At 34.4% G+C, this 26,389-nt stretch overlaps 1 protein-coding gene across 1 annotated transcript; it reads right to left on the bottom strand.

The window, feature by feature from the left end:
- Positions 1-25,147, bottom strand: OdsH (Ods-site homeobox). The gene is made up of 4 exons (XM_013313601.1): positions 24,769-25,147; positions 9,333-9,505; positions 1,151-1,290; positions 1-813 (listed from the first exon to the last, which is right to left on the bottom strand). The coding sequence occupies exons 1-4, from the start codon at positions 24,968-24,970 to the stop codon at positions 294-296; spliced, it is 1,035 nt and encodes a 344-aa protein (XP_013169055.1). The 5' UTR covers positions 24,971-25,147; the 3' UTR covers positions 1-293.
- Positions 25,148-26,389: the final 1,242 nt, after the last annotated feature.

The raw sequence follows: 26,389 nt of genomic DNA, 5'->3' as shown, positions 1-26,389 counted from the left end.
TTAACAAATCAAATTATTGCCCCCAAATTAAATATAATAATTATTTCAAGATTCAAGAAGGAAATAAATAGGAATAGACGCTATTTACACTAATATCTATATATTACAAAACTCCTACAACTAATATTCACACTGGATATGTTAACTGGTACCTAATAGTCTTTATAACCGAAGCACTAGTGATAATGTACCATAATTTAAAGCAAAGTAACGTTCAAACGAATGCCAGTTTGATGTCAATAAAAATTAGATTGGAGAGCCTCTGTAGCATAAATCTAATTCTATAGTCACTTTCACGTATTAAGCAATGATTCTATACTAAACGGATTATGTTTCCTTGTTCCCCCGTTTCTCGACAGATCTTGTTCCGTGGCTGTGCCCGTCCCGCTCAAATCTAAGGAGACAGCTCGACCTGAATCGAAGTCGAATTTCTCAAAGCTAGCACCACTCGTACCGAATTGCTTAAAGAAAGAGGGTTGTGGTTCTGGTATCGGACTGAAGTTACGTCCCGAATGAGCATCTGACGTTGAACTATCGGAATTGTTGATAGCATCTCCACTTGACGGTGCTCGCAGTCTCCCTGATAGAGAGAAGTCTTCAGGTCCGGAGTCATGACAGGAATCTCCTCCAACTACATCTATCATGCTGTCTTCACCCTCCACGTCTCCGTCAGAGTCGGAATACAAGCCGCTGTTTCTATGTTGTGCTAAGTATTCCGCTTTCAAAGCTTCCAAGTCAACTGCGATTCCTTTTGCTCGAAGTTTCCTCGCTTGTCTCTCTAGCGCTTTTGCCAGTTTCTTTCTTCTTCGCGCCCTGGTAATAAAAGAGGGCCTAATAAGTATAGAATCTAATATTAATATCATAGAAGTAGATTGTAAAGTATGCGATTTATAGACCTTTGTTATAAAAGATAAAAACAATTAACCATTAAATCAAGTCAATCATCTCATCTTTCATTACTATGCGGATTATATAATATAAAAATTATATAAAAATCGCGCTTAACCATAAGGATCGAAACATGGAGTTAGAACTCTAGTAATTAGAATTACTCGACTTTTTTCTTGTTGGAATAGTATACGTTGTTAAAATGGAAGCTAAAATGTATTATCGGACATATATTGGGATAGTTTATGTGCAAGTGGTTCACCTCTCGCGGGCGCGCAACTCGTGCGGTGGTATAGGCTCGCCCGAGCAGGACTGGGGGTGCGCGTTGTGCGCCGGCCGCCCAGGTCCCTTCTTTGTATGCTCCTTCTTACGCCATTTCGCGCGACGGTTCTGGAACCACACCTGTTGGAACACAAAAAATGGTTGAATTATTATTTTTTTCTTAAACATGGACACAAGACACTTGAGTACTCAAAGTTGTCTTCTCTATTTATCGCACAAAAAAACTAAATTAGATGTGTTATTTGTAACATGTTCGCTTTTGTACCAATGATAGAGTCTATGGTCCTGTTCTTTCTCGTTTCCATCTGCTTTTTCTTGCCTTATGAATACTGTTAAACATTTGCTACACTACTTCTATATTTGTAGTAATGCCCACTTAGTCGTTAAGTAGTCTCCCTTAGTGACCAATTAACTATTCTAAATGTACAGTGTAACTATTAAATGGATACAAGTCGGTCGTCGGCACAACTCTTAGTGTAGAGGGCGTTAATAAAAACGCATTAAGACGCATCCGAGTATGCAAAGCAGGGTCGGATTGAGACGTAAAATTTGATTGCACCGACGCATGCGCATGCTAATGTCGGGGATCGTGCGCGCGCATTCGTCGCACGGCCGCGCCCTATACAAGACATCGCGGTGTACTTGACGTCACTTTGCATATCAATATTTAATCTGATATGGTAAAGATTGCGATAATAATGACATCAGGGTAGGGATGTCATTCGGGCTTTGAAAAAGTTAACAGATTTTATTATATTTAATTTCTCAGTTTTATCAGAGTTATGAAGTTAAGTTGACAATCAACACACCTTTGCCGTCCATTTAGGCGATATTTTTTTTTCTAACGTAAATATTTAGTTGCAAAAAAATTGTTATAAATATCTTAGGCAAACGCTGTGTCAAATAATAGAAAATACTACAATAGTCGCTGGTTGGTAGTAATGATTCAAGAGACAGAAAAAAACAAGCAATTCCCTATAATTTCGTAACAGTTCAAGGAACATATGCGAGACATAATTTTACGAGCGACCCATCGCGTTTAATGGCAAAGGATACATTTAACGATGCTCCCGCTCTTGGATTAATTTGGATTAATTTAATAAATTTTAATTATGACATTTTCATTTTTTGTGATGTCGGCATTTTTTTAAAGGCAATTAAATTCATAGAACATTAAAATTAAACTCTGACAGTTATGGTTATAGTTTTTGTTTCTTTTAACGGTTTATCGTTGGTCGGATCGTTTTATTGAATTTTATAATGAAAAGATAAGAAAGGAAAATTTATAACTTATTTTGTATATTTGCAGCCATCACGAGTCTGATGATGAAGATGTCTTGTTGAGAAAATTAAATTGAAGATTTTCTATCCTTGGGGCTTAGACAATTGTACCGCGTCAATTCCATTTGCCAAGTTTGCTAAGGAATCGCTTCGAAGCGAATGCACTTTGTCTAACCCTTCTTCATTTTTAAATTACCATACATCTGCACTGACTGTCGTTTCATAATTAGTTATTTAACGACTTCTTTTAAATCATATGTTCATCAACACTAAAGCTCTTCGTACACAAGGCAACTAATATCGCATGGTGGAATCGCCAACGTCGCGCACGTTGGATGGTCGAAGCAAATGGAATGTCGGCGACCCGCACTGTGTAACGTTTATTATATAATATTGTATTTAATAATTTATCTAACGACTTAAATCGCCGGGTTGCTTTGTGTACGTAGTACCTTACACTTCGCCATTATTTAATAAAAAAATTACCTAACATCTCTTGTACCTTTCATTCCAATGAACAATGCAACTCGTGACGAATTGTCAATAGTAAATAATTACATTTCTATTTCGTACATTAATCATATAAGAAATCGATTTGTTCGCCTTTAATTTATGATTAAATTAATCTAAGTGTTTGCGTAATTAACATGTATAACATATACAAGAAACATATTATAAGAAACAATGAGAAATAAAAACATATTTAATTGATGTTCATATTTCTTAAGATTTATATTTTATATCTATACTAGCTGTTTCCCGCGACTTTCTCTGCGACAATTAAAAAAAAACTTAATTAGTAACCGATGTGTTTTTGTACATCTATGCCAAATTTCAGCCGGACCCGTTCAGCGGTTCTGAAGATATATATATTTTTATATCATAAGCTTGCAAACGAGCGGGCGGCCACCAGAAATCGCTGAAATAGCGAAGAGACCGTTGCCCATAGACATATGCAATTGCAAATGCGTTGCCTATGTTTTAATCGACGGAGGAGAGGATGCACAGAAAGAAAATATTTTCCCTTTCCATGCATCCTCTCATCCGGAAAGTCCACTTCCACCTCCCATCCTTTCCTTATAAGAAAAAGGGTGGGAAGCGAAAATGGACTAAATTAGGCCTCCGGGACGCACAGTCATCAGACGAAACACGGAATTGCTTCCACTTGACGCTTGTCTTCTGTGTGGTCGTGTTATTTCACCGGGCGAGCCGGGTCAATTCGTGTGAAGATGTTAAAGCGGGCTCTACCACTGTTAAAGATACCTTCAAATAAACATACATCTATCCTAACATTCCCATTTATAATATAAGTAACATAGCGTTTCATTATTCGCCTTTAAAACTTTTATTCTATATAAATAATGTTTTGATTTAAACTACTTATATACAGTAATGTAATTGCTATATTAAATCTATATAAATTACTGTATTCTACTTTTAATGTACAGTATGAGACATTAAACAAGCAATATAAAAACTAATATTATGTTTTATTGATTGCTCATATCAAATGAAGGTAATAAAAACATATTAAAATGTGTTTACAAGTAAGGAGAGATAATTATTTATCAGAGAATTTGTTTATGCATGTAATATAAAACTTTCTTAACACTTTAAACGCCATAGTAGAAATAGAAAAAAAATCACTAAAAACTTTTTGCTAGAAATAGATGGGTAATGTCGAATCTTCAAAATATATCTAGTGTAGGATTCATTCAGAATCTGGCTTCCGCAGATATGATAAAAAAACTTCATGAGGTCACAGCCTAAGCGGCGATTAAATGCAGGCAGGGATCCGGTCACCGGTGACCGGAGTGGCGTTTAACGTGTTAAGAAAGTCACCTGTGAATCAAAGAATATATAATAGTTTCACACATAGTTTTTGCTTGGCAGATTCTGTGTTACCGCTCTAGTTGCTCTTAGGACCTAAGCTCTAGGAAAAATAGAATTGTTTATATTCATATTATTTTGAAATGTATTTACGATAATTTAAAAGAGTAATATAAGTAGTAAAAACAAAAAGAAGATGGAATCAAATCATTTCTAATCAAAAGCATTCGTCTCTCTGCTAATCGAAACACATTGATTGCGGAATAGAATCGCACCGGCTGGTAATGGCCATCGGTGGGTTGTTCCCTCTTTTAATGAGCCACGTATATCGCACACCCCCTGACCCCCACCCCTCACCCCCGGCGAGTCATTAATGCCCAACTCCCGGGGGAGGCACCGATGTTTTACTTGTCGGCTTCCCAACTTTACCGAAATGTGATTTACGCGATTTCTGGAACAGCCTGTATTTACAAACTTAGCAATTATTAAAGTTTTGATTCTAAAGTATGTAATAATTGTATTTAAATATATTTGTGATACAATTGTAATGTGTTATTTATTCGTGAAATAATTATTTTCTTAAAAGAACAAGTAGATTACACGTAATAATCCCATGCACTAGAAAAACCAAAACCTTCCAAATCAATGTGATTTGTTCCGCAGAATTGCCTACTTAAAGCCAACCGCGACGTAATGAAATTCATACGAAAGCCATTCGCGAAAATCGTATCGTGTTCACAATTGACACTTGATAGGGTTACCATATATGTATGCTTTTTCTAATTTTTCACTAAATTTCAAAAAATATTTTTAACCTTATAATTAGGTCGTTAATGCTATCAAATCATTATTAGAAGTTTTCTACATAAATAATTTTTTTTCTTGTATTGCTTTTGTTGTCAAATAAGTTGTAACTGTCTAACGCCCATTTGACTCTAGACTTAGTGACAGATCCCGAACTAAAGGTCAAGTTGCTTATTCAAATATTAATTTATTTGTAATTGTTTTAAAAATAACACAGATTTAATCTAATTTTATAATTTAAATTCTATCAAAAAAACATTTTACTTTTGTTTACTATGATTTGGGAATAGTCTCAATTTTCCCTGAAAAAGTATGTCAACCTAAACCACCATGTTCCGAATGGTGTAAATAAGAGTACGACCCTCACCGATGCTCGTAGCAATACATTTACTTCTATTTAGATATATACTTACATCCCCTTTGTTGGGGAAAAGAACGATTTCCCTTTTTCCTGTTTATCGAATCTGTAGCGGATTTTCTCCCGAAAAGTTTACGCACAGATTATCTACAATAAAACTGTATGATAAAAGTTTTTAAATTCAATAATTGTTGTTCTTATTTTTGCAAATCCAACGTTTTTAACGCAAAATAGCGTAGCTCTTCATAAACCTTCAATCGATAATTGTGTTAAGCTTATAAAAGCACGGAAACTTCTAGAAAAACTGGACGAAATATCTAATTTATGGTAGGTTTAATTTTTGTCCATTTTTTTAAAAATATAAAATGTAAAAAATAAACTCATTTTGGTTAGAGATAATATTATTAACCATTTTCTTTTGATTGTATAAATCGTACAACTTTGTTTAAGATACAATGTTAGAAAGTAAATGCCAAATATATATTTATTTGCAAGATGACAACCCTAAGAACGGTCTGTCTATCTTTTACCGCTAAGCCTAGGGCGGTAAAGCCGGCTCATGTTTGATGGCTGCTCACAGAGGGAGATGACAACAAGCGTCGTGAGTGCAAGAAAGAGAGGGAGGGGAGACTCCTTAAATTTTATATTCTATCCGCATTTTCTCGCCTAAGCGTTCCATTTAGTGTTCCATATTTAAACATCGCGGTTTTTTCTCGAACGAGCGGGGAACGTTGCGCCTTTTCTATTTTTCTTTTTTTTTGCTTTTTGAGGGGTGTAACCAGCCGACGCCGGATGTGTAAGGAATACTGATGTGTGCGTGCGACCGCCGACGCCCCGTTAGGGAATGAAATTGGCATATAAATGTAAATTTTAGGCTATGAATTTTAAAATGAAGTCGATATACTTCGACGCTCGAGGCGCGTCCGTTTTCGTAAGTCTCGGCTCGGGCGGGGATGAAATTAGATTAGAATACGCTACTTTAGGATAAAGAATGAGGTTTTAACGATCATACCTTAGACCCCCTTCGTGTTTTTGCTACCTTAAATTTTCTTACACGAATGTCTTTTAAAATTAATCTAGCACACAATTTAAGTTTCCATTTTACTTATATATGATCAAGAACGGCTGGATTTTCTTTTGGTACTTAACATATAAGTATAAAAGGCATTAAACGATAAAACTTGTTCAATCTCGCGAGAAGGCAGTTCTTAACGCACGACAGAAAATAGAGAAATCAGAGAGAGACGAAAAAATCCACTTTACAGACGCAAACAAGTCACTTTAACTTTATTGAGCTGTAATCGAATTGTGACGTGGTTCGAGCGGCTGTGAGATAGACGTCGGAGCGGAGAGACCTGCAGCCGTCCCTATCTGACCCTGCCATTTAAATCTATGCTATTCAATCGTGCCGTCTCGCTCGCGTCCCAGGGGTGCCGGCGAGATTGCAATCTTTTGATTTATACCAACTATTAGGGTAGTCTGTCTCTCGCAGCGCGATGCGCCGATAAGAGGCGGATACGATCACGGACGATCTTATTATAGAAACGGATTTGTTTCGCTACAATATGAACATTTGATAAAATACACATACTTATTAAGTTCACGACCTGCTTTTATCTCTACACAATAATAGGTACAGTAAAATATTTTAGAGTAAAAAATAAAATTTATTAAAAGATTCAAATAGGGTCAACAGAAAAAACTGTTTTTAAAAAAGTCCTTAAAATGGGATAGGGATCAATGAAACATTGTTTTATTTTTAAATAATATAAAAAATGGAAGGAAAGTAAGGGAAAATCATCGTGATGCAACCTGCGATCTGAGAAGAAATTCAAAGATATGTGTGAAGTCAACCTGCACTGGGCCAGCGTGGTTGACTATGGCCTAATCACCCTTAACTTAGAGTAGGCTCCGAGCCTCTTGGTGGGGACAATATATTGAGCTGATGATGATGATGATGATAAAAAATGGTATTTCTTAAGAACAAAACAAATGGTAATACGTGTAGACTATGAGTATCTCGACTGTGGCAGCTCACCAATGAGCAAATTAATAAAAACAGATTTGTTAAAGATTGACATGAATTTAACTGAAATTGAAATTCAATTCTTTGATAGCATTTCAATGGAATGGCAATCTCTAGCAATTAAGAGCAAAGCCAAGCTTCGTGCAATTTTTCAATTACATTAAGCTGTTGGAGCGACTCCAAAAGGCTTTTATTAACGAATATAAATCAAAGGCTAAACCGAGCGACCGACTCTGGCAACATTGGAATATTAAAAATTGAGAATTCAATGCGCAGACTTCAGTTGCCATTTCTGTAAACATAAAGTTACATTTTTACACGAAGAGCAGAAGAATGTATTTTTACTTAACTCTTTAAAAAGCTAAAAGAAACAAATAAAAAAACTGCCAATACCCAAAAGTATATTTGAAATCAAAAAAAAAAATACAGTGGATCAAACATTAAACAAATATTAAATTATATTTTATGACATACCATTATTACGTCGACCTATTATTATTTATGTATATTTATATTGGGGAACATAATTCTAAGATAATTATCGTCACTGAACTGATATCTCATATTATTTTCAGTTAACTTCCTTGTGTTAAAAGGAACCTACATTGATGTACACATTATCTAAGGTCGAACCTTATTCCATTTCCTAAATCTTATATAAAAAGTTGCTTGACTACCCAAGGGTCCCTGATGGCCGCTTAGCCCGGGAAGGTCCGGGAAAATAAGGGAAAACGTCCCTCATTTATATTGAACGGAAACCGAAGACCGCATTTATGTATTCCGATATACCTTTATCATATAAATCAATGTAATAGAAAAATATTTCTATAAGACGGGTTTAAACATGCGCTTTGTTGCCAAATAGACAGACGAGTATGATAGAAAGAGTAGAAATTTTGTCTAAATACTCTTTAACCAAACAAGTAATCTAAGATTATATAATATGTTAATTAAAGAATTTTACTGATATTATAAATGCAACAGTTTTTATGGATGGATGAATGGATGGATGGATAAATGCATGGAACGCCTCCAGAACGCCTTCATAATTTAAGACTAAATTTGATATGTGTAGATATAAAATATTTGAAGAACTAAGTTGTAAATAGAAAATAGGCTACTTAATTTTTTAGGGTTCCGTACCTCATAGGAAAAAAAAGGAACCCTTATAGAATCACTTTGTTGACCGTCCGTCTCGGTCCGTAGTCCGTCTTTTCTCAAAAACGCGTGAAGGGATCAAGCTGGAATTTATTTTTAAATAAGTACGCTTAAATCTTAAGTTAGTTAAAAATTATTTCAGAATAACATTCACTGTACTTATTTACATATTTATTAATCTTTTTCCATCGTAAGATACAGAAATAACAGTCAATTATTATGGCAATGAAAATTTAAATTAGTTACGTTAAGAATTAAGACGTTAGGCGTGAAAATTAGCACCAGCTCCCTTTACAAGTCGCTCTAAATATAAATCGATATGTATAAATATTGCACGAAGCAAAGGAGCACATTGTCTAACCGAGACGGGTTGTAACTTTATATTGCCAGTGTTTCCTGTCCGTGCTAATTCATGTAAGAAATTTACCGTAAACGTATAGTTATTACATGTTTTTACGAGTCTACGCTTCATAAATTATTTATAGTATTATTACTCATAAACCAGCCCTTGATCATAGATACGACAATTTCATTGTTAAAAACTTTTAAAATAACAAAGTTACCGCATCCAATATACTTATGCAATTAATTTAAATGTTGCAAATGCATTACCTATATGATTAAAGGTTGCCCAGTTTACCACACTTCTTGTAACCCCATGCACTTTTATAGATTTCGATAGTTTATAGAGTTTGATGAACTTACCGCAACTCGACTCTCCTTCAAGTCAAGTCTCATGGCGAGCGCTTCCCGCATAAAGACGTCGGGATAGTGAGAGGCAAGGAAAGCTCGTTCAAGTTCCTCTAACTGCCAGGAGTTGAAGTTAGTACGCGACCGCCGCCGCTTACCGCTGTCACCGTCGTCGTCGCCAACGCCACCTGGTACAAAAACAGGTCTATAATTTATGCTTTTTTAATCTATGTATAATCACGTTGTCTATGAATAATAGTCTTTGGGGTGTTTGTTCACTGAATTAATTATTAATGAATGATAAAAAATCTGCATGTTTTTTCATAATGATTAGATTTTCAAGCATGCTATACCAAAAATATTTGTATTCAGTGTTTGTGTAAAGCTTAAACTTATATTCCTTATTCGGTACATTCAACATCATATATAAAACATGTATAAAGTTAGTATAATTTAATTAAGAACAAATTATTAATTTTGAAAAGGTATTTTCCTTAATCGATTCACAAGTTCGAATTAAGAAATCGCCATAACAGAATCGAGAATGTTCTCAATCGATTGAATTGGACAAGACATAATCGTAAAAGACTTCGGCAGTCAACAAAACTCCATTTAGACAATTCCTCGGTCGTTAAAACAAAGCCGCGGCTGGGGGCTCATAAAAAAGAGATAATCTCTGACAAAGCGTCAGAACAAGTTTTTGTAAAATAGAATATAATTTCTAATTTTCTCTGGGTGATTTTAATTAAAAATGGCCCCGAGAGAGCGAGACGGTACGACCGCTTTCAGTTAGGGGTTGGAAAGGGACGGCCATAAATTACCCACTTTGACTTTAGAGCAAAATAAATTAGAAGTGATTAAGAGAAGCGCGCTTCTGTTGTGCTGAGTACATTGTTATTTTGTTGCTTTCAATTTATTTGAAGCGTTTTTAGATTACTCATAAATATATCGATAAAATTAATCAAGAATTAAGATCAATTATGAGCCAGGCCAGTGAATTGATTAAGTCATATCTACTTACCGGTAAAAAATAATAATATTGATTCATAAAAAGCCAACTAAAATTACCAGTTTTTTTTTGTGAAATACATTTATTAATTTTAATAAAAAGTTACATTACAAAATTATTTTTGACTGTATTAGATTTAGTAATGACATCCCATATTATGTCACAATGACAGCTGACAGTTGTCTGTACATTTCCAATGTAACAAACATAAGTTTTAGATATAATCACAAACCCATACATTAAACTCAATTAACTAAGTTGCGAGGAAACGACAGCCTTTCTGACTATATCAATAAGTCGCGATGTCGCCTTAAGAGAAAATATTAAATCACGTGTGCCGGAACGAGAGAGATATACAATAGTAATGAACGGAGTGAGAGAGATGAGCGAGGTTATTGTATTAAAACAAACGATCGCCTTGGGCCCGCAGACAACAGTTTTGGCGCGCTTTAATTTAGCCAGCCTGCTCAATGTTTTAATGTCACCGGGGACGGAGTAAGGGGGGACTTTGGGAGGACTTCGGGAGGACTCACTAAGTATCTATTTGAGGGTTGTATAACGCGGCTAATAAATTCCGTGCAGTTAATAATTCTACTCTGTTGTACGACATACCGCACGAGGGTTTTGATCGTTATTTTTGTTTTAATTATCTGTTACTGTCATGACAAAAGGGTTATTTTTTTCTGCGTACAACTATGATATGAAGCTTAGACGATGAACGATTTTTAAGGGTTATGAGGTGACTTGATACTAAAATAAAAATGCCCCAATGTGTTAATAAAAATCTGTATTTCATCGTCAGCTCACTATATGTCCCCACCGAGGGGCTTGGCGCTTACCCTAACTTAGAGGTGACTCCATAGTCAACCACACTGACCAATTGCGGGTTGGTTGACTTTACACATATCTTTGAATTTCTTCTCAGATATGTGCAGGTTGCATCACGATGTTTTCCTTCACCGTAAGAACTTCGGATAAATGTATGTATCGGAAATCGATAAAACACATTGGTACATGGCGGGATTCGAGGCCAGGACCTGCAGATTGCAAGTCAAGCGCTTGACTTCTAAGCCACCGACGCTCTAAAAATATCTGTGTAAATTACTCTCTCATTCATTCGTTGAAAATTCCATTAATTGTGTCATATTTGGTAATTTATTTATAACATTGATTATTCGCGTTATCGTGTCCTGTATCGGCTGGAGCGCACAACGTAGCTATTCAATAAAGGCAATCGCATTCGACGCCCGTCATAAATCCATTACATGACAGTACAGGGGAATTGATAAACTGCAACTTCCTAACAAATTGCTTGCAGTTTATTGCTTTTATTGAACCAGATACATATCTTTATTTGCGAGTCTTTTGATTACGATAGTTTGTCATTGTATTGAACAATATAAGATTCTCCATAAAGAGTTTTTGGGTTGTTCTGATATCCTTAAATCTTTGTTCTTACTAATATTATAAATACGAATGTTAAGATGGATGGATGGATAGATGGTTGTTTATTTGAACGTATCTCCACAATAGCTCAATAGATCTCGCTGAAATTTTGCATAGAACATAGTCTAGAAGAACACATCGGTTACTTATTAAGTTTGTTTTTCATTTCGCGCGGACAGAGTCGCGGGCGACAGCTTGTAACCCTATAAATGATGAGACCCTCTAGACAGACTGGAGAAGAATATAAATGGAATGACAGCATATTCTTAAAAATCGGCCAAGTACTTAGGATGTTCCAACGAAACAGACATAAAGGCGAAAAATATATCCTTTTTAATCGGTCGAAAAAAAATATTTTAAGATGGAACAACATTTAACGCGATGAATTGCTTAATCAAGACATTATTCTCAGAATCAATACCCAATCGGGCATCAAAATGTCTGTGAATTTCGTTGAAATTTTATCGATAATGATGCATCGTTGTTTAAAAAATTACTACTAGTGTGTACACAGCTTAACTTTAACCGATAATCATGTATCGACAATGTTCACACTAGTGACCGGTAATTACGGTTCTTGGTGCACCACTATTTCGGAAAATCGGTTTTATAGCCTCCTCGAAGCGTCTCTCCATAACTGTATGTTATTTAATGATGTGTCCTCAGTATGAATTATTTTTATTTTTGCTAAACAGTTTTACATCTCGTTGAATTAATAACACTTTAGTATGCATCGTACTTGTAGGGACATCTTGAATGTATAATGTGCGATTTAGTGATGAAGTTTGAAGATTTTTTTTATTTTTTTTTAAAGCTACAACTGAAAAATCGAGTAGTGAAATAGGTGTTATATTTAAAGAGCTAGAGATAATAAAAATATATCAATAAGAACATTAAAAAATTGTTCTAATCTGTGGTAAAAATTGCTCTTTGTCGTCCATCACACAAAGAATAAGCATAACAATTTTTGTACAACACTTTCGTAATTATAACATTGATCAAACTGTAAATAACAAACATATAATCCAAACAATAATTTTTAAAATATACACTTCAACAATGTAGCAAATTTGATGCAATTAACCTTTTTTTTACCGTATTGAAGACACTTATGTAAACATCAGGGTACAGAATTAAAAATGATTACTTCTCCGCAACGCAGATTCCTAAAAACCTGACGAGGCGTGTGGTGACCGCCTGTAATTTACTCTCGATCCCGGGAAATTAATTTCCGAAGCAACCGTCAATAATAAAGTCATAATTTTGACATAAAATGGGTGACTCGCTGTCATGCCTGACACGCCTACCAGGGTCGAACTTTGCTTACAAAGAGGACATAAGAAAATTATTGTGTTTGAAAACTTTTGCATTTCAATGCATGAATATTTTTTCTTACAAATGTTATCAATTAGCTTAAATATACGTTAGTTTCATGGAAGTCCCAAATGATGTTATAAACAAATAGTTTTACTGTTGTTTATATAAAAAAATGTCAATTGGTTTTGATCTTTTTTGTCATGACTCATAAAAAAGTTAAAACGATTATGTTAAACTACTTTAGTTAAAATAAAAAGTGCATGAAAAAAAAAAGTAAAGCATTCGAGTACGTCCCTGTTCGGATCGATGAAGACATCGGAAAGAAAAGTGGGTTCATTATGCATTCAGTGCATCAAGTGCTTCCAAGAACAACAGACGTCTCGACCTAATTGAATTTATTTAATGTCTCGTGCTGGCAACAGATTCCATTCCGAGACTTCGTGTGTTTGCACGAAATATACATTTAATTGAATCTCTGACTAATATGATGGATCTCAAGAATTTAACGCCGTTGAATTAAAAAAAAACGAATCTAAATATTTGTGTCAAACATTTATTCCCCATATTATTATCTTTTAAATATTAGACGTCTTAATTTTAATGTAACATACAGTAACATTTAATAAATTTACAATACATGGTATTAGATATTTGAAACAGCCTGTATGCTTAAATCAATTACCATATTATGTATAAAGTAACATACATATGCTCCGATTGTCTGTATGTAATCACATTTGATCATCTGTTAACGTCAGTACATAATTTAGTTATAATCTGTGGCGATATGTAACGTGACGTATGAAATGCGGGAAATTCCCTCGTAGCGTCCATATTGACAGCTCATTTGCCGCGTATTGCATATTGTGAGTGATGGTTGTCTATGATTAGCTTTAGATACCGCCTTTCATCTCTAAGTATGTATCATTATTAAGTTATAGCTTAATAATCTAACATATATATTTCCATATAGAAATTTTCCATTAATTATAAAAGAAATTTCTCAAATACCCAAGAATTTTTCTGTAATTTAAGCGATCGGCTGTAAAATTAGCCTAAATAATTTTTTGGCTTAATCTTACTAATATTATAAATGCGAATATTTGAATGGATGGATGTCTGCTTGTAGGTATCTCCAGAACAGCTGTATGGAAATCGCTGAGATTTGGCTTAAATATAGAACAGAGTCTGGAAGAACACATAACCTACTAAATAAGTTTTATTTTACCGTGCGGACGGAGTCGCGGGCGACAGCTAGTTTTATATAACTATGTGCGCCAACTCATGCGGAGTGATGAGGTCAGGAAGATGATGATAATCTTGCGACGGTATGTTATCAATGCGACGTAAGCAACATAGAAAATAGTTTTGCTGTAAACATGTTGTAAAAAAGTTACATGTTAGAAATAAGAAATAATTGGCATAGTATGCCTTTATTTATCTCTATTCAAACAGAGTGGGATTAAATATTGTACATATTTTAAGACAGTAGAAAACCAGAGCTTCGTATTTTTGATATATAACAGTATTCTTGTTTTAAAATTATAATAGTTTGCAGAATACAAACGTTACTCCTTGTCCCCACTGCCGCTCTCTTGGGAACTATAACTCAACGTGCGCACTTCGCTACGCACTGATGTGTTCATTATATTGAGATTTAATCACGTATGTTTCAATAGAAATATACTATGATATAGTCGAATGAAATTAAATTATAATAAATTTATGTAATGATAATTCAAGTAAACTGAAATGTCGTTATTGAAAATCAAAAATTGTTAATTGTAGAAAATATACTACTGTACTATTGTAATTGTCTATGCTGTTCTCTTAATTTCTCATTTACATTAACCTTATTATATTATCATTTCCTACACAAAACTTAGTAACGTATAATTTTAATTTAGTTAGCCATATGCTAGTATTTTATCATTAAAAGATTCCGTAAGAGTAAAGGTAAGAAAGTGATGACTTACCGTGCTTTATTCGTTTTTGCGAAGTTCATTGTAACTGACAACAAAACTCATGACAGTTCTCAGTTTACAATAATATAACGAAGGTCATAACATGCATTACAAATGTCTTGTGTAATGGATAATCTGTCTAGGAGTTTATAACAATGTAGGTTCAATCCCTCGGGAGGGATAAATCTATGCCGCGGCCGCGGGGTCGTCCCGCTTGCGTGTTACAGTTGTTAATACCATGGTCTCGTATTACAAGAGAACTTGTTTAACAATATTAGATAGAGTAGTTTAACAAATTCAATAGTATTTTAAAGTCTTAAGGTTATTCAAGAACCGACTCTTAAAAAGCGGCAACGCTGAAGTTCCTCTGGTGTTGCATATATCGAGGGACGTCAACTGTTCATTTACCTCTATTCTAGACAAGAGACTGTACCATTCAAAAGAATAATAGAAATTAAATAATAGCTTACTAGTTAAAATCAGTTAACGAATATAATTATATATATTAATACAAGCGTCAATAGCCTAATGGTTAAGGATACGGATTTTCGATCACGAGGTCGGGTGTTCGAATTCCGCCATTCGACTATTGTCGTAAACCATATCCTAACACAAGCATACCGCTTAGTTGGAATAGTAAAAGAAATATTAGTAAATTTACGCAAAATCTGCTAATATTTTTATTAAAAAAAAAATATCGCATAGTAACAAAAGTAATAAAAAATTTCCAAATGATAAAATTATACACTGTTGGTATATTTATACCGACACTAGAATTTTTTTATTAAGATTGGTACTTTTTTCATTGCAAGATTTTTACTTTAATTATAAATTAATTTAAATATTGTTACAATAACGATGTTAATGAGTTTTGTCAGAAAAAAATGAATAAGTGATTTTATTACATAATTGTAAAATTTTTAATATTTCCTGAGGTTACTTTGGTATTTCCTCGTTATCTTTGTTTTAATAATTTGTACTTAATCATATTGTAATAGTTGTGCAATAAAGAATTTAAAGGTCGTTGACATTTGTCACATTATTATCCTAAATAAATTATCTTAAAAAACAATATTAGTCATTGATTAGGGTTCCGTACCTTATAGGAAAAAACGGAACCCTTATAGGATCACTTTGTTGTCCGTCCGTCCGTCTATCAAGACCCTTTTTCTCAAAAACGCGTGAAGGTATCAAGTTGGAAGTTATTTTTGATATAGACTACCAGTTGCCTGCGACTCCGTGCGCGCCGTATTAAAAAACCTCAATTGGTTCCTATGTGTTCTTCCAGACTATGTTCTACATCTGTGCCAAATTTCAGCGAGATCCATACAACCGTTCTCGAAATACCTTTTAAAAAACATATATCTATCTAAAAATTCGCATTTTTAATATAATTAAGATTTAATCTACAATAAGCCAGATGGTCTTAAGACTAAAAAGTTAAGTGGATACGTTTTTATGAGAGTGTAAATGGGTAGGGTAGTACAAAAATAGATATGTTATCGAGTAATAAACTTGAAGAAAAATAGATTGAAAATTAAATTATTTAGTTCGGCCGTATTAATAAACATATTACTCTAGTTTCAAAAGTCATTATTCATTATAGTATTCAGATTCGACAGCGCCACCTCTCGCCCTCTGCCAGTCAACATGGGCGCGAGGCGTGACGCTCGGCTTCATTTTATGCTACATTAATACTGTCGAGGGTTGCAGCCACTTTTTAATGGGGTTAGTTATGCGGGTACATCTCCCTTTGCTCCAACCAATTCTTGGATTACAGAGAACATAAACAAATATATGTACAGCAATTAGGTGAAACATGCTGTTAAGCAAAACCGTAGGTGTACATTTGCAGAAAAACTGACAACACCCTGTGTATTTAAAAAACAAAGAAAGGAGTATGTTTGTCCGGCTTACCGGCAGTGGAAATCCATCGTAAGAAATGTGGAAAAACATTTAAAAAGTATACACCAGGATTTTTAACAAACTTAATTCATATCAAAACCATCCCACGCGGACAATTAATTGAAAATGTTCCAAAAATAATTTGCTATATTCCTTCTCCTAAGTAAATTTTAGATATAACACTTATAACAAATTCGTTAATCTAATCTATTATTATAAGGTAACAGCCATAGCGAAATATTAACAAATAATTTATTCATGCGCCATTCGCAACCGTGATATTAGTTATTTGTTTTTTCCGACAAGCAAAAAAAACATGGGTGACGTTTTTTTATGATGATCCCACGTTTTGAAACAAAGATTATAAACGATTTGTTACAATTCGCACATAGCAATTATTTTGTAATTTATTATTGATAAATGGAAACATTATTTCTATCGTATTATTTGTAGGTTTGAAGAAGTACTAGTCAGAATTCTGACTGCTTGCAACACTTAATTTTTCTATGGTATTTAAATGTTTATTTAAAACTATTTATCGAGAGTCAACTATAAGATTAAAGAGACATCCTGTATCATTATTAAATTATTTCATCGTAAATTAAAAGTATTGTAAAAAAAATACCCGGACTGTTTCCAGTGTACACTCAGAGTGCGTTATTAATATCTATTGTTACTTTAAATCCATACATTGACATATATTTTATGGTACTTCTGCTCGCTAAGCTCCTAGACAGATTTGAGTATACTAAAATAATGCCCATGGGTCCAATTCCACCGCTACTGTACCAATAAACCGCTAAACTATTGGACATATTGGCGGGAAATCGCGCACGTCTCCCGTGACCAATTCTTGTAAGGGGTGAAGAGTAAAGGGATAAGTAAACAGTAAAAAAGCGACTCGAATTTGACAAATGCATGTTTTGGGCCACGCGGCGGGCGATTCGTTATGCGTAGCGTGCGCGAGCGCTTTCTAGGGGTTACTAAATAAATGTTAATACGATCTGGTTAGAACAGATTTTTTTAATTAAAGCGAAATTAATTCTTAATATGTTTTTGTCGAAACATAACTTACATTAGGTATGTATATGTTAAAAAAAATTACATACAAAGTACTGAAAGTCAATGAGTCAAGGAAATAGTAAGCAGATTCACAAATTATCTTAAAAAATTTAAATTGGCCTCAACTTCATCCGCGCTAAATTGAAAAAATAATTGTATTGGAAAATTTTCAAAATCGGTTTAGTAGTTTCGGTGCCTATTCGATGTAAATAAACAAAATCTTTCTTCTTTATAATATTAATATAGATAAGGTGAGTCTGTGCTGCGACTACATTATTTGATTTAAGAAAAAATATGCATTGCATTAATTTACATACTTTAAAAGTGTTAAAATGTTGATATACAGGACCAAATAGTAAAGAGCTGGGAACCCAAATTTTGTTAACTTTTGACAAGCAGAAGTGACCCCGACATATATTACAGGATGTAAAAATCTAATAACATAACTAATACTAATATTAAAATAACTCCAATTTCCTAAAACAAGCTAACAGCTGCATCTAACAAAATTAGTTACCGTCCTTAGGTTTATTTAGACTGAGACCCTTTGCAAAGGGTGTGTGGGAAATGAGCCCTGAAATTGGACGTCGCGGTCGCGTCGCGCACCTTGCCCACCTAAGTCTTTATTACTGCCTTTTGTCACTTGCAAGTAATCAGATGTTTTTGTATATTAAGAATGTGACACCTACGTATACTAACAACATTTATTTGGTACTGAACATGAGTTGCAATACGAAAATAAAAATAATATGACGAATGATGCACGTTTTTGTGAAGAAAGAAAAATTATGTGCAAAAAATAGAACACGTAAACCAAGCCTTAAATAGTAAGTTAAAATCACTGTAACCTTTAAGTTACTTTAATGGAGCATCACTTTACGTTTAATATTTTATTTTTTTCTTAATATATTTTTCTATTTATTCTTTATTTTTAGATTTTTTTATTAGAGCTTTCCCTAATCTACTTTATTTTCTTGTTTAAAAGTATAGAAGCATTCAATAATATTATGACGTACACAGTTTTAGTATCAACTTTATAAATAGTCCTCAATAATTTTGTATAATTAATAAAAAAATGGATTTAAAAAAAAGCAAATCATGGAGTATTTGTTTAACTTAAAATAACTCTATTCGGTTTAGTAATACGAGGGTTGTTTTGTAATTTATCCACAACCCCATGCCGTCGCGATGCTCCGCCGATGGCACCCTCTGTTGATGCTCTTTTGCTTGTGTTACCAGTTTATTAGGCCATTTAACTTTGTTATGAGCAGTTTTATTTACTTCTTGTTTAATTATCACAACAATAACTTTGTCATTTTTGAAATACGTAAAGTATGATATTACGGTTCGAAATTCATAGAATTTTGACTAAAATTATCTTTTATAATTCTATGTCAAAGTTAAGCTTAGTATTAAGGTGAGAAATAATTAATAATATCGGTCTTTTTCTATTTCTTTTTTTTTTTGCATTATTTTAATTATTTTTCCTTATTAACTAACAATTCTGAAATATTTCATAGTAAATATTATAAAAATGTTGATAACACATTACTAATATTATAAATGCGAAAGTTCAATTTGTATGTTTGTTTGAAGGTATCTCCAGAACGACTGTTTAGATCTCGTTGAAATTTGTCATAGATGTAGGACATAGCCTGGCAGAATACATGGGCTACTAATTAAGTTCTTATAATTCCACGCGGACGGCTACGCTAGCGTTAGCTAGTTATATATATTTCTGGATAGGTCATTGACTTAGCTTAATCACTGGACACGACAAAGACAAACCATAAACAACATACTAATTGGAATACAAATGGTATTTTATAGCGTTCCGATACGCGTCATGTAAACACGCGAATTAATCAATGAACAATTTAATTATTTATTAGCTCGTATATTAATAAATAGAAAACGCCGCGCCTTTGTAACGTTTGCATTAGTAATAATATTGCAAGTTTATTGCATGACATAAAATAATGATAAATAATTAAATTAGGATCCTCACACTGTATTACTTCTAATAGAGACATAATAATATCTTCGCTCAGACAGAGCGAATTGGAAGAGACGGTTTGGGAAAGCTGACCCCACCACCTTGTGGGATGCAAGCTAGGGAGATATATATATATTATATAATAAATTGTATTTATTATCGTTCTTTGTGACATCCTTCAATACCCTTGCATAGTTATTATAGTAAAGACGACGGAAAATATGAGGATGCAAAGAGCGATTGAATTAAGATGAATTTTGGAATTTATATAATAAAATTAAAAGACAAAATTGAAATATAAAATAGAGTTATGTCAGACGATATATTTACAACTAATAATTTAAATAGAGAGAAAAAGGAAGAAAAAATATATTAAGTTCAAATACAAAAATATGATTAAAAAGTGTAAAAAGGTTCCGTACCTGTCGGCAACAGATAGGAATCGATATAATTATATTTCAAAGAAAATATTTCTAACAATTAGGTATTTTAAATGGACAGAATCGATCCAAAAATGTAATTTGTGGACCATATCTTACTAATATTATAAATGCGTTTATTTGGACGGATATACCATTATATCTATTGAAGGATCGATATATGTATGTTTGTTAGATGATATCTCCAGAACAGCTGTATGGATCTCACTGAAATTTGGCATAAATATTCAAAATAGTCTGGAAGAATAGGCTACTAATTAAGTTCTTTTTTTTATTCTTGGACGGTGTAGCGGGCGACAGCTAGTCGCCTATAAAATGAATTACAATGATCCATTTTATTTTGTACGATTGAATAATTTCCAAATTTAATCGTACAATTCGAATCTCATAACTGTTTAATATGATTGATATTTTCATTATTGAGTAAGAATTAAAAAAAAGGTGTGTTATATCTGGTGGGTCGTGCGTCATCCACAGCATAACAACATAATTCGGCTACAGAGAACTAGTGCCGACAAAAGAGTCGATAAAATCTGGCTATCGACATGCTGTGAGCGCGGGGGGAACAGGGTGACGCGGGAAGGGACACAGCAGGAGTCCACACCGACACAACTAATAACTTACATTCATTTTACACTCGTTAGACTTCGCACCTTGCCTGTCGTTTATTTTTTTATACATCTTATTAATATAAAATTTATTCAAACGAAATACGACCGAGAATTCGGGAATAATACCTTAATAATGTTAAGAACATAATTTACGACTAGAGATGTGCGTCGACGTTCGAATTTGTTGTTGTCAACGATATTATTTTTAATCTGTCGAAAAAGGTTTCGATAAAAAATCAACACCTCGCCTCGCTTCTTATTGGATTAGAGTGGTGTATTACGATATGAATGATGGCCATTTATCGCTTGATTAAGTCTTTTCGTATAGTTATCGTGGAATACTTTAGTTTGATGTGATCTTTTGTTACTGATGTGTTACTGGCTGGATACTATGATGTCATCGTATAGTTATTGCTTAATATTTAAATATAAACTGTTCTAGTTCGATTCGCGTCGCTTCGTTACGCACGGTTAGGAAATGACGCGTTTGTCAAAATGGTTCCAATTTTTCATTCGTCAATTACCTGTCAGTTTTGACGCAATATAGCGCAATTACACATAATAGACCATTCAAGTTAGACTGACATTTACATATGTTATGTCATTTTGTTCGTATTTCCTATAAGAAATAGGAAATGTAAAAAAAAACAAGTATCTTGAACGTTAGGTTTTATTGCTTTTGGAGTTTGGTTATTCATACTTAAGAATTATTTTATATTTTACACTTCGGTACGGTTACTAAATTAATTGTGATCTTTGGGAAAATATAAGAAGTAATTCTAAATGCTAGATATCTCATATTCAAATACAACCGTAAATGTTACCGGTTAACTAAAAATTATTTTACATTTGTTACCGAAGTTGCATATCGATAACATCCCTAGTTTTAACATATTGAAGTTAATTGTTCCAAAGTACTGTGCACGCACAGTACATCGTTTAGATTATAAAATAGCGGTTGTCGGATCGGTCTGATTTCGTCATCGCGGAATAAAAAGGAGCCTATAACTAAACATAACATTAGCTTATGTCCAATAATAGTCAAGAAAGTCCCGTAAAATCGGTCTAAACGGTACGGAGATCCCTAGAACATACGCGGATTTACGGACAGACAAATAGATAAATACATAAAAAGAATTGTTAGTGAAGCCAATATGTTAATTACTAATATTATAAATGTGAATCTTTAGATGGATGTTTGTTAGAAGTTATCTCTAGTAGGGCTGTATGGATTTCGCTGAAATATGGCCGTAAAACACGGTCTGGAACATCACATAGCCTACTAATTAAGTTTGTATTAATACCGCGTACACGGACTCGCGGGCGACAGCTAGTGAAATAACAAATTAAATAAAAGGATTTGACCACCATCATTTTTATAATTATATTTTATTATTAAAGAAACAATTTATTACGCAATAAAACCATGAAATAACATACTTTACTAAGTTCATATCACTTTAAAGAGCATTGTAACAAAATATGTAGAAAAACATTAAACTCTTATCATATTGTAGGTTAGCAGTGGTAGAGCCCGCTTTAACATCTTCGCACGAATTGTCCCGGCTCGCCCGGTGAAATACCACGACCACACAGAAGACAGGCGTCAAGTGGAAGCAATTCCGCGTTTCGTCTGATGAGTGTGCGTCCCGTTAGCCTAATTTAGTCCTCTTTCCCTTCCCACCTTTTTCTTATAAGGAAAGGATGGGAAGTGGAAGTGGACTTTCCGGATGAGAGGATGCATGAAAATATTTTCTTTCTGTGCATCGTTTCCTCCGTAGATTAAAGGTAGGCAACGCATATGCAATTGCGTATGTCTATGGTCAACGGTCACTTCGCTATTTCAGCGATTTCGGGTGGCCGCTTGCTCGTTTGCCACCTTTTGATATAAAAAAAGGTACAATTAAATGACATTTAAAAGTAACTATATTACAATGTGACTCCGACATTCACTTATCGTAATTATGATCTATAGATGTCGCTACTGTAACAAGCAAGATTTTTTTTATTCAGGTATCAATTCTCATGTATGGCATTATTTTAAAGCATGTCCACGGAAATACTATCGTTTAGGCCTCAAACTTATAAGAAAGCTTAGTATGAAATACTTTAAAAAAAACAAGGTCTTGACAGACGGACGGACGGACAACAAAGTGATCCTATAAGGGTTCCGTTTTTTTCCCATGAGGTATGGAACCCTAAAAATTGAGAAATAAATCCTCTAAAATTTGCGTCGGCATTTTAATTGTTTTCTTTTTTAATTGTGTTTATTTTTTTGTAAACGATATCACAAAGAAAAGGCAAAGGAAAGATAAAAAAAGATTTTTTATTTTTTCCTTACGTTTATTAAAAAAAATCCCATAGCTTACAATTAGTTGGTAATTAAAAAACAAGATTCCAATTAGATAAAAATATTTAAAGTAAAGATTTACTGAACATTACTAAAACATACATAATACCGATTTATCGTAAATCTATATATATACAAAAGAAAGTCGTGTTAGTTACACTATTTATAACTTAAGAACGGCTTTACCGATATGGCTGAAAATTGGTGAGGAGGTAGCTTAGAACCAGGAGACGGACATAGAATACTATTTATTCTTTTTTTTCGAATTTATGTCTTGAAGAGCTGCTTTTTATTTAACTTATCTATATATTTAGTTTTTTTTATATATCCACGCGGACGGAGTCGCGGGCGACAGCTAGTATTTGCACAACTAAACAGACAAAATAATAACATGTATACGAATTATCATTTTTAATAAACGACTAATTACAAAGCTAAATTATTTTTCCTTATTTAGCAAAATTGATTGATTATTACAATTCTCGTTTAATCCTAATTATATTATTATTTTAATGATAATGAGTAAATGTAAAAAATATATGTTTAACTTACAATTCTTGTCTTTAACCTAACATGGAAATTGTTCGTTGATAGTTTTTGAAGAGTTTTCACTAAGCAAAAGGGAATAAATAATACCAAACAATCAATGTTTCTGTATTAGATATTTAAATTAATTAAATTTACATCATCAACGCCAATGATTATGACAATTGATTTCAAAAACTCGCGGGCTTATAGAATAACTATGGGTCTTGTGTGTCGAAAATATAAAACGATAATATTGTTTAAATCCTAATATAAAATTACTTCTATATTAAATATCAATTTCTACAGATTATATAGTAATTGTTTATTATCTATAACTTCAGTTTTTTTTTTATTTGTTACATTTTTTATTTTACCGGCGGGAATCTATAAAACATGTGATGAGAACATCATACACGTGATATTGTAGCTATTTAAATATTCTGTTTACGGACAATTTCGGTAATAAATTTTAATTAAAATAATACTGAAATAACTAAAATATTATTAATATTTTGTTAATGGTTCTATCTATTGGCTTATAAATAACTAGCTAGATGTTATTATTATTTATTTATAAGCTCTCAGAATTTGATCGGATTGTTTTTTTTTACTATTTACATCTAAATTGTTACGGAATGTTACTATTTGAATAGGAAACCTAAACTGATTTAGTATGATATTAGTTTTATGAGAGATGAAGCAACAGGGAAGGGGACGATTAGGAAGAAGTAGTAACAAGGAATCCGACACCATCCATAGTTTAAGAAAACATAACGAAATACCGCTTTTAATGGATTCATTTGACATATTAATCTGAGGGTACCTTTAGTGCTGGCGCCGTCCTCGTTAGAGTCCTCGCTGGGCGGGCCGTGCGGCGCCCTCAGCAGAGGCTGTGGCAGCCGAGGCCTCGCCAGGAACGGCGGTGGCACCCCGAAGAAGGGCAGGAAAGGTGGCCACGCCGGCCGCGGGGCCAGCTGCGCCGCCGCCGCGTATAGCTGCAACGGCAGTCCACCCTCCAGCACCATGCTGCCCGCGCCCGCACGCCCCGCACCACCCGCACAGCCGCTACCACCCGGTATCGTGACTACCGACACCGCTGACCACTTGCACGATGCATCCTCGCCACCAGTCCCGCTTTCAAAACATCGGCCGACCTCACAAAACACTCGCGTCGCTTCGCCCTGTGTCCATCTGCCGGCGCGGCCGCACGCTCACTGAGATGGCGCGCCGCGGGGCGGAGCCTCCCCCCTACCTCCCTCCCACACCCCCACCTAAATTAATTCCCCGCCTCCTCCATATTATAGATTTATTCCAACCGTACGTCGCGCGCGGATGTTGAACGATTGTAAACCTTACGCGCGCCCGTTACAGATGCTTATTGAATAACGGATAATAAATTAAGGCTCCGCCATACGCGGAATTAACGACGTCGTAGTGAATCAGCTCGCGTAAGCTGAGTACAGCTTTAGTGCTTAGAACATAAAGTTGGAAATGCTATTGCAGACGGTAGTACATCAGATTTAAGACCGACGTACGTTTGCGGGGCTGTCATAATCTTTTTTAGCCGCATGGTGTACAGCGAGCGACACATACAGAGAATGGGTAAGAAGTTATGAGAGAAATTTTACTGTTCGCAATTGTTTTATAAAATAACATACACTTTTTAGGGACAACAAAACTTTTTTTGAAGAAACTTGTTATCTTATAAATAAAAATCATAAGAAGCTCAACTCATCGTCACTTTATGAATAGAGACCTTTGAATGTAACCTACATCTATAATAGTACGTAGAAATGTTTTGTTTGAAATTAAAATTAAATAACTGTATTTTAGCAACAATGAAAAAAGCAATTAGAAAAGTTTTACCTATCGCGTATAATTTGACAGGTAATCTGAGGCTCGCACTGCTTTATTAGCCGCACAATAGGAGTGTTGCGTAAAACTAGATTACAGCCGAGCGACGCTCTAATGACCGGCCGACAATCAATCATACGAAATTAACACGTCCCAGATTACCGACGGTGATGAATCATAAAGCCGAAAGGCAATCAATTTCACTGCCCCGTCTTATTCCATTAAACAAAAAAAAACATTGTAATAACGTAATTGACATAAATAATAAAATATGTAGAGGCGAAGTAGAGACGTAGCGCTAGGCGACGTGACAGCTCTATCGGGATCTCGCGCCGACTGTCCCCCGCGCCCCGCCCCTCGCCTTTGTGTCCGCCGCGCGCGGCTTTCATTGGTTGAGCTCGCGGGGGCGGGGCCGCTACAGGATGTTCGGAAAGCTTAGTGTTGCATGAATTTAATTAGTGCGAGGAGCACCTCGGGCGCATTAGGAGCCGCGATGGGTAAGGCAATAAAAGATATAAAGGAATGAGTATAAATTAAAAGTTAAATAGAGAGCGCCCGCCGGTAAGGGACGGAGCTAGAGGGGGAGTGCT

Source organism: Papilio xuthus, unplaced genomic scaffold (genome assembly GCF_000836235.2).
Source record: "Papilio xuthus unplaced genomic scaffold, Pxut_1.1 DF827542.1, whole genome shotgun sequence".
Taxonomy (NCBI): domain Eukaryota; kingdom Metazoa; phylum Arthropoda; class Insecta; order Lepidoptera; family Papilionidae; genus Papilio; species Papilio xuthus.
The sequence above is the reverse complement of the archived record's forward strand: the minus strand, read 5'-3'. Positions and strand labels throughout refer to the sequence as shown.

Excerpts from the sequence above, each read along its gene's own strand:
- OdsH (XM_013313601.1), bottom strand. The coding sequence starts at position 24,970 with ATGGTGCTGGAGGGTGGACTGCCGTTGCAGCTATACGCGGCGGCGGCG. Across the intron at positions 1,291-9,332 it reads TGAAGGAGAGTCGAGTTGCG|GTGTGGTTCCAGAACCGTCG; the intron begins GTAAGTTCATCA and ends GTGTTCCAACAG. Across the intron at positions 814-1,150 it reads GAGTTGCGCGCCCGCGAGAG|GGCGCGAAGAAGAAAGAAAC; the intron begins GTGAACCACTTG and ends TTTTATTACCAG.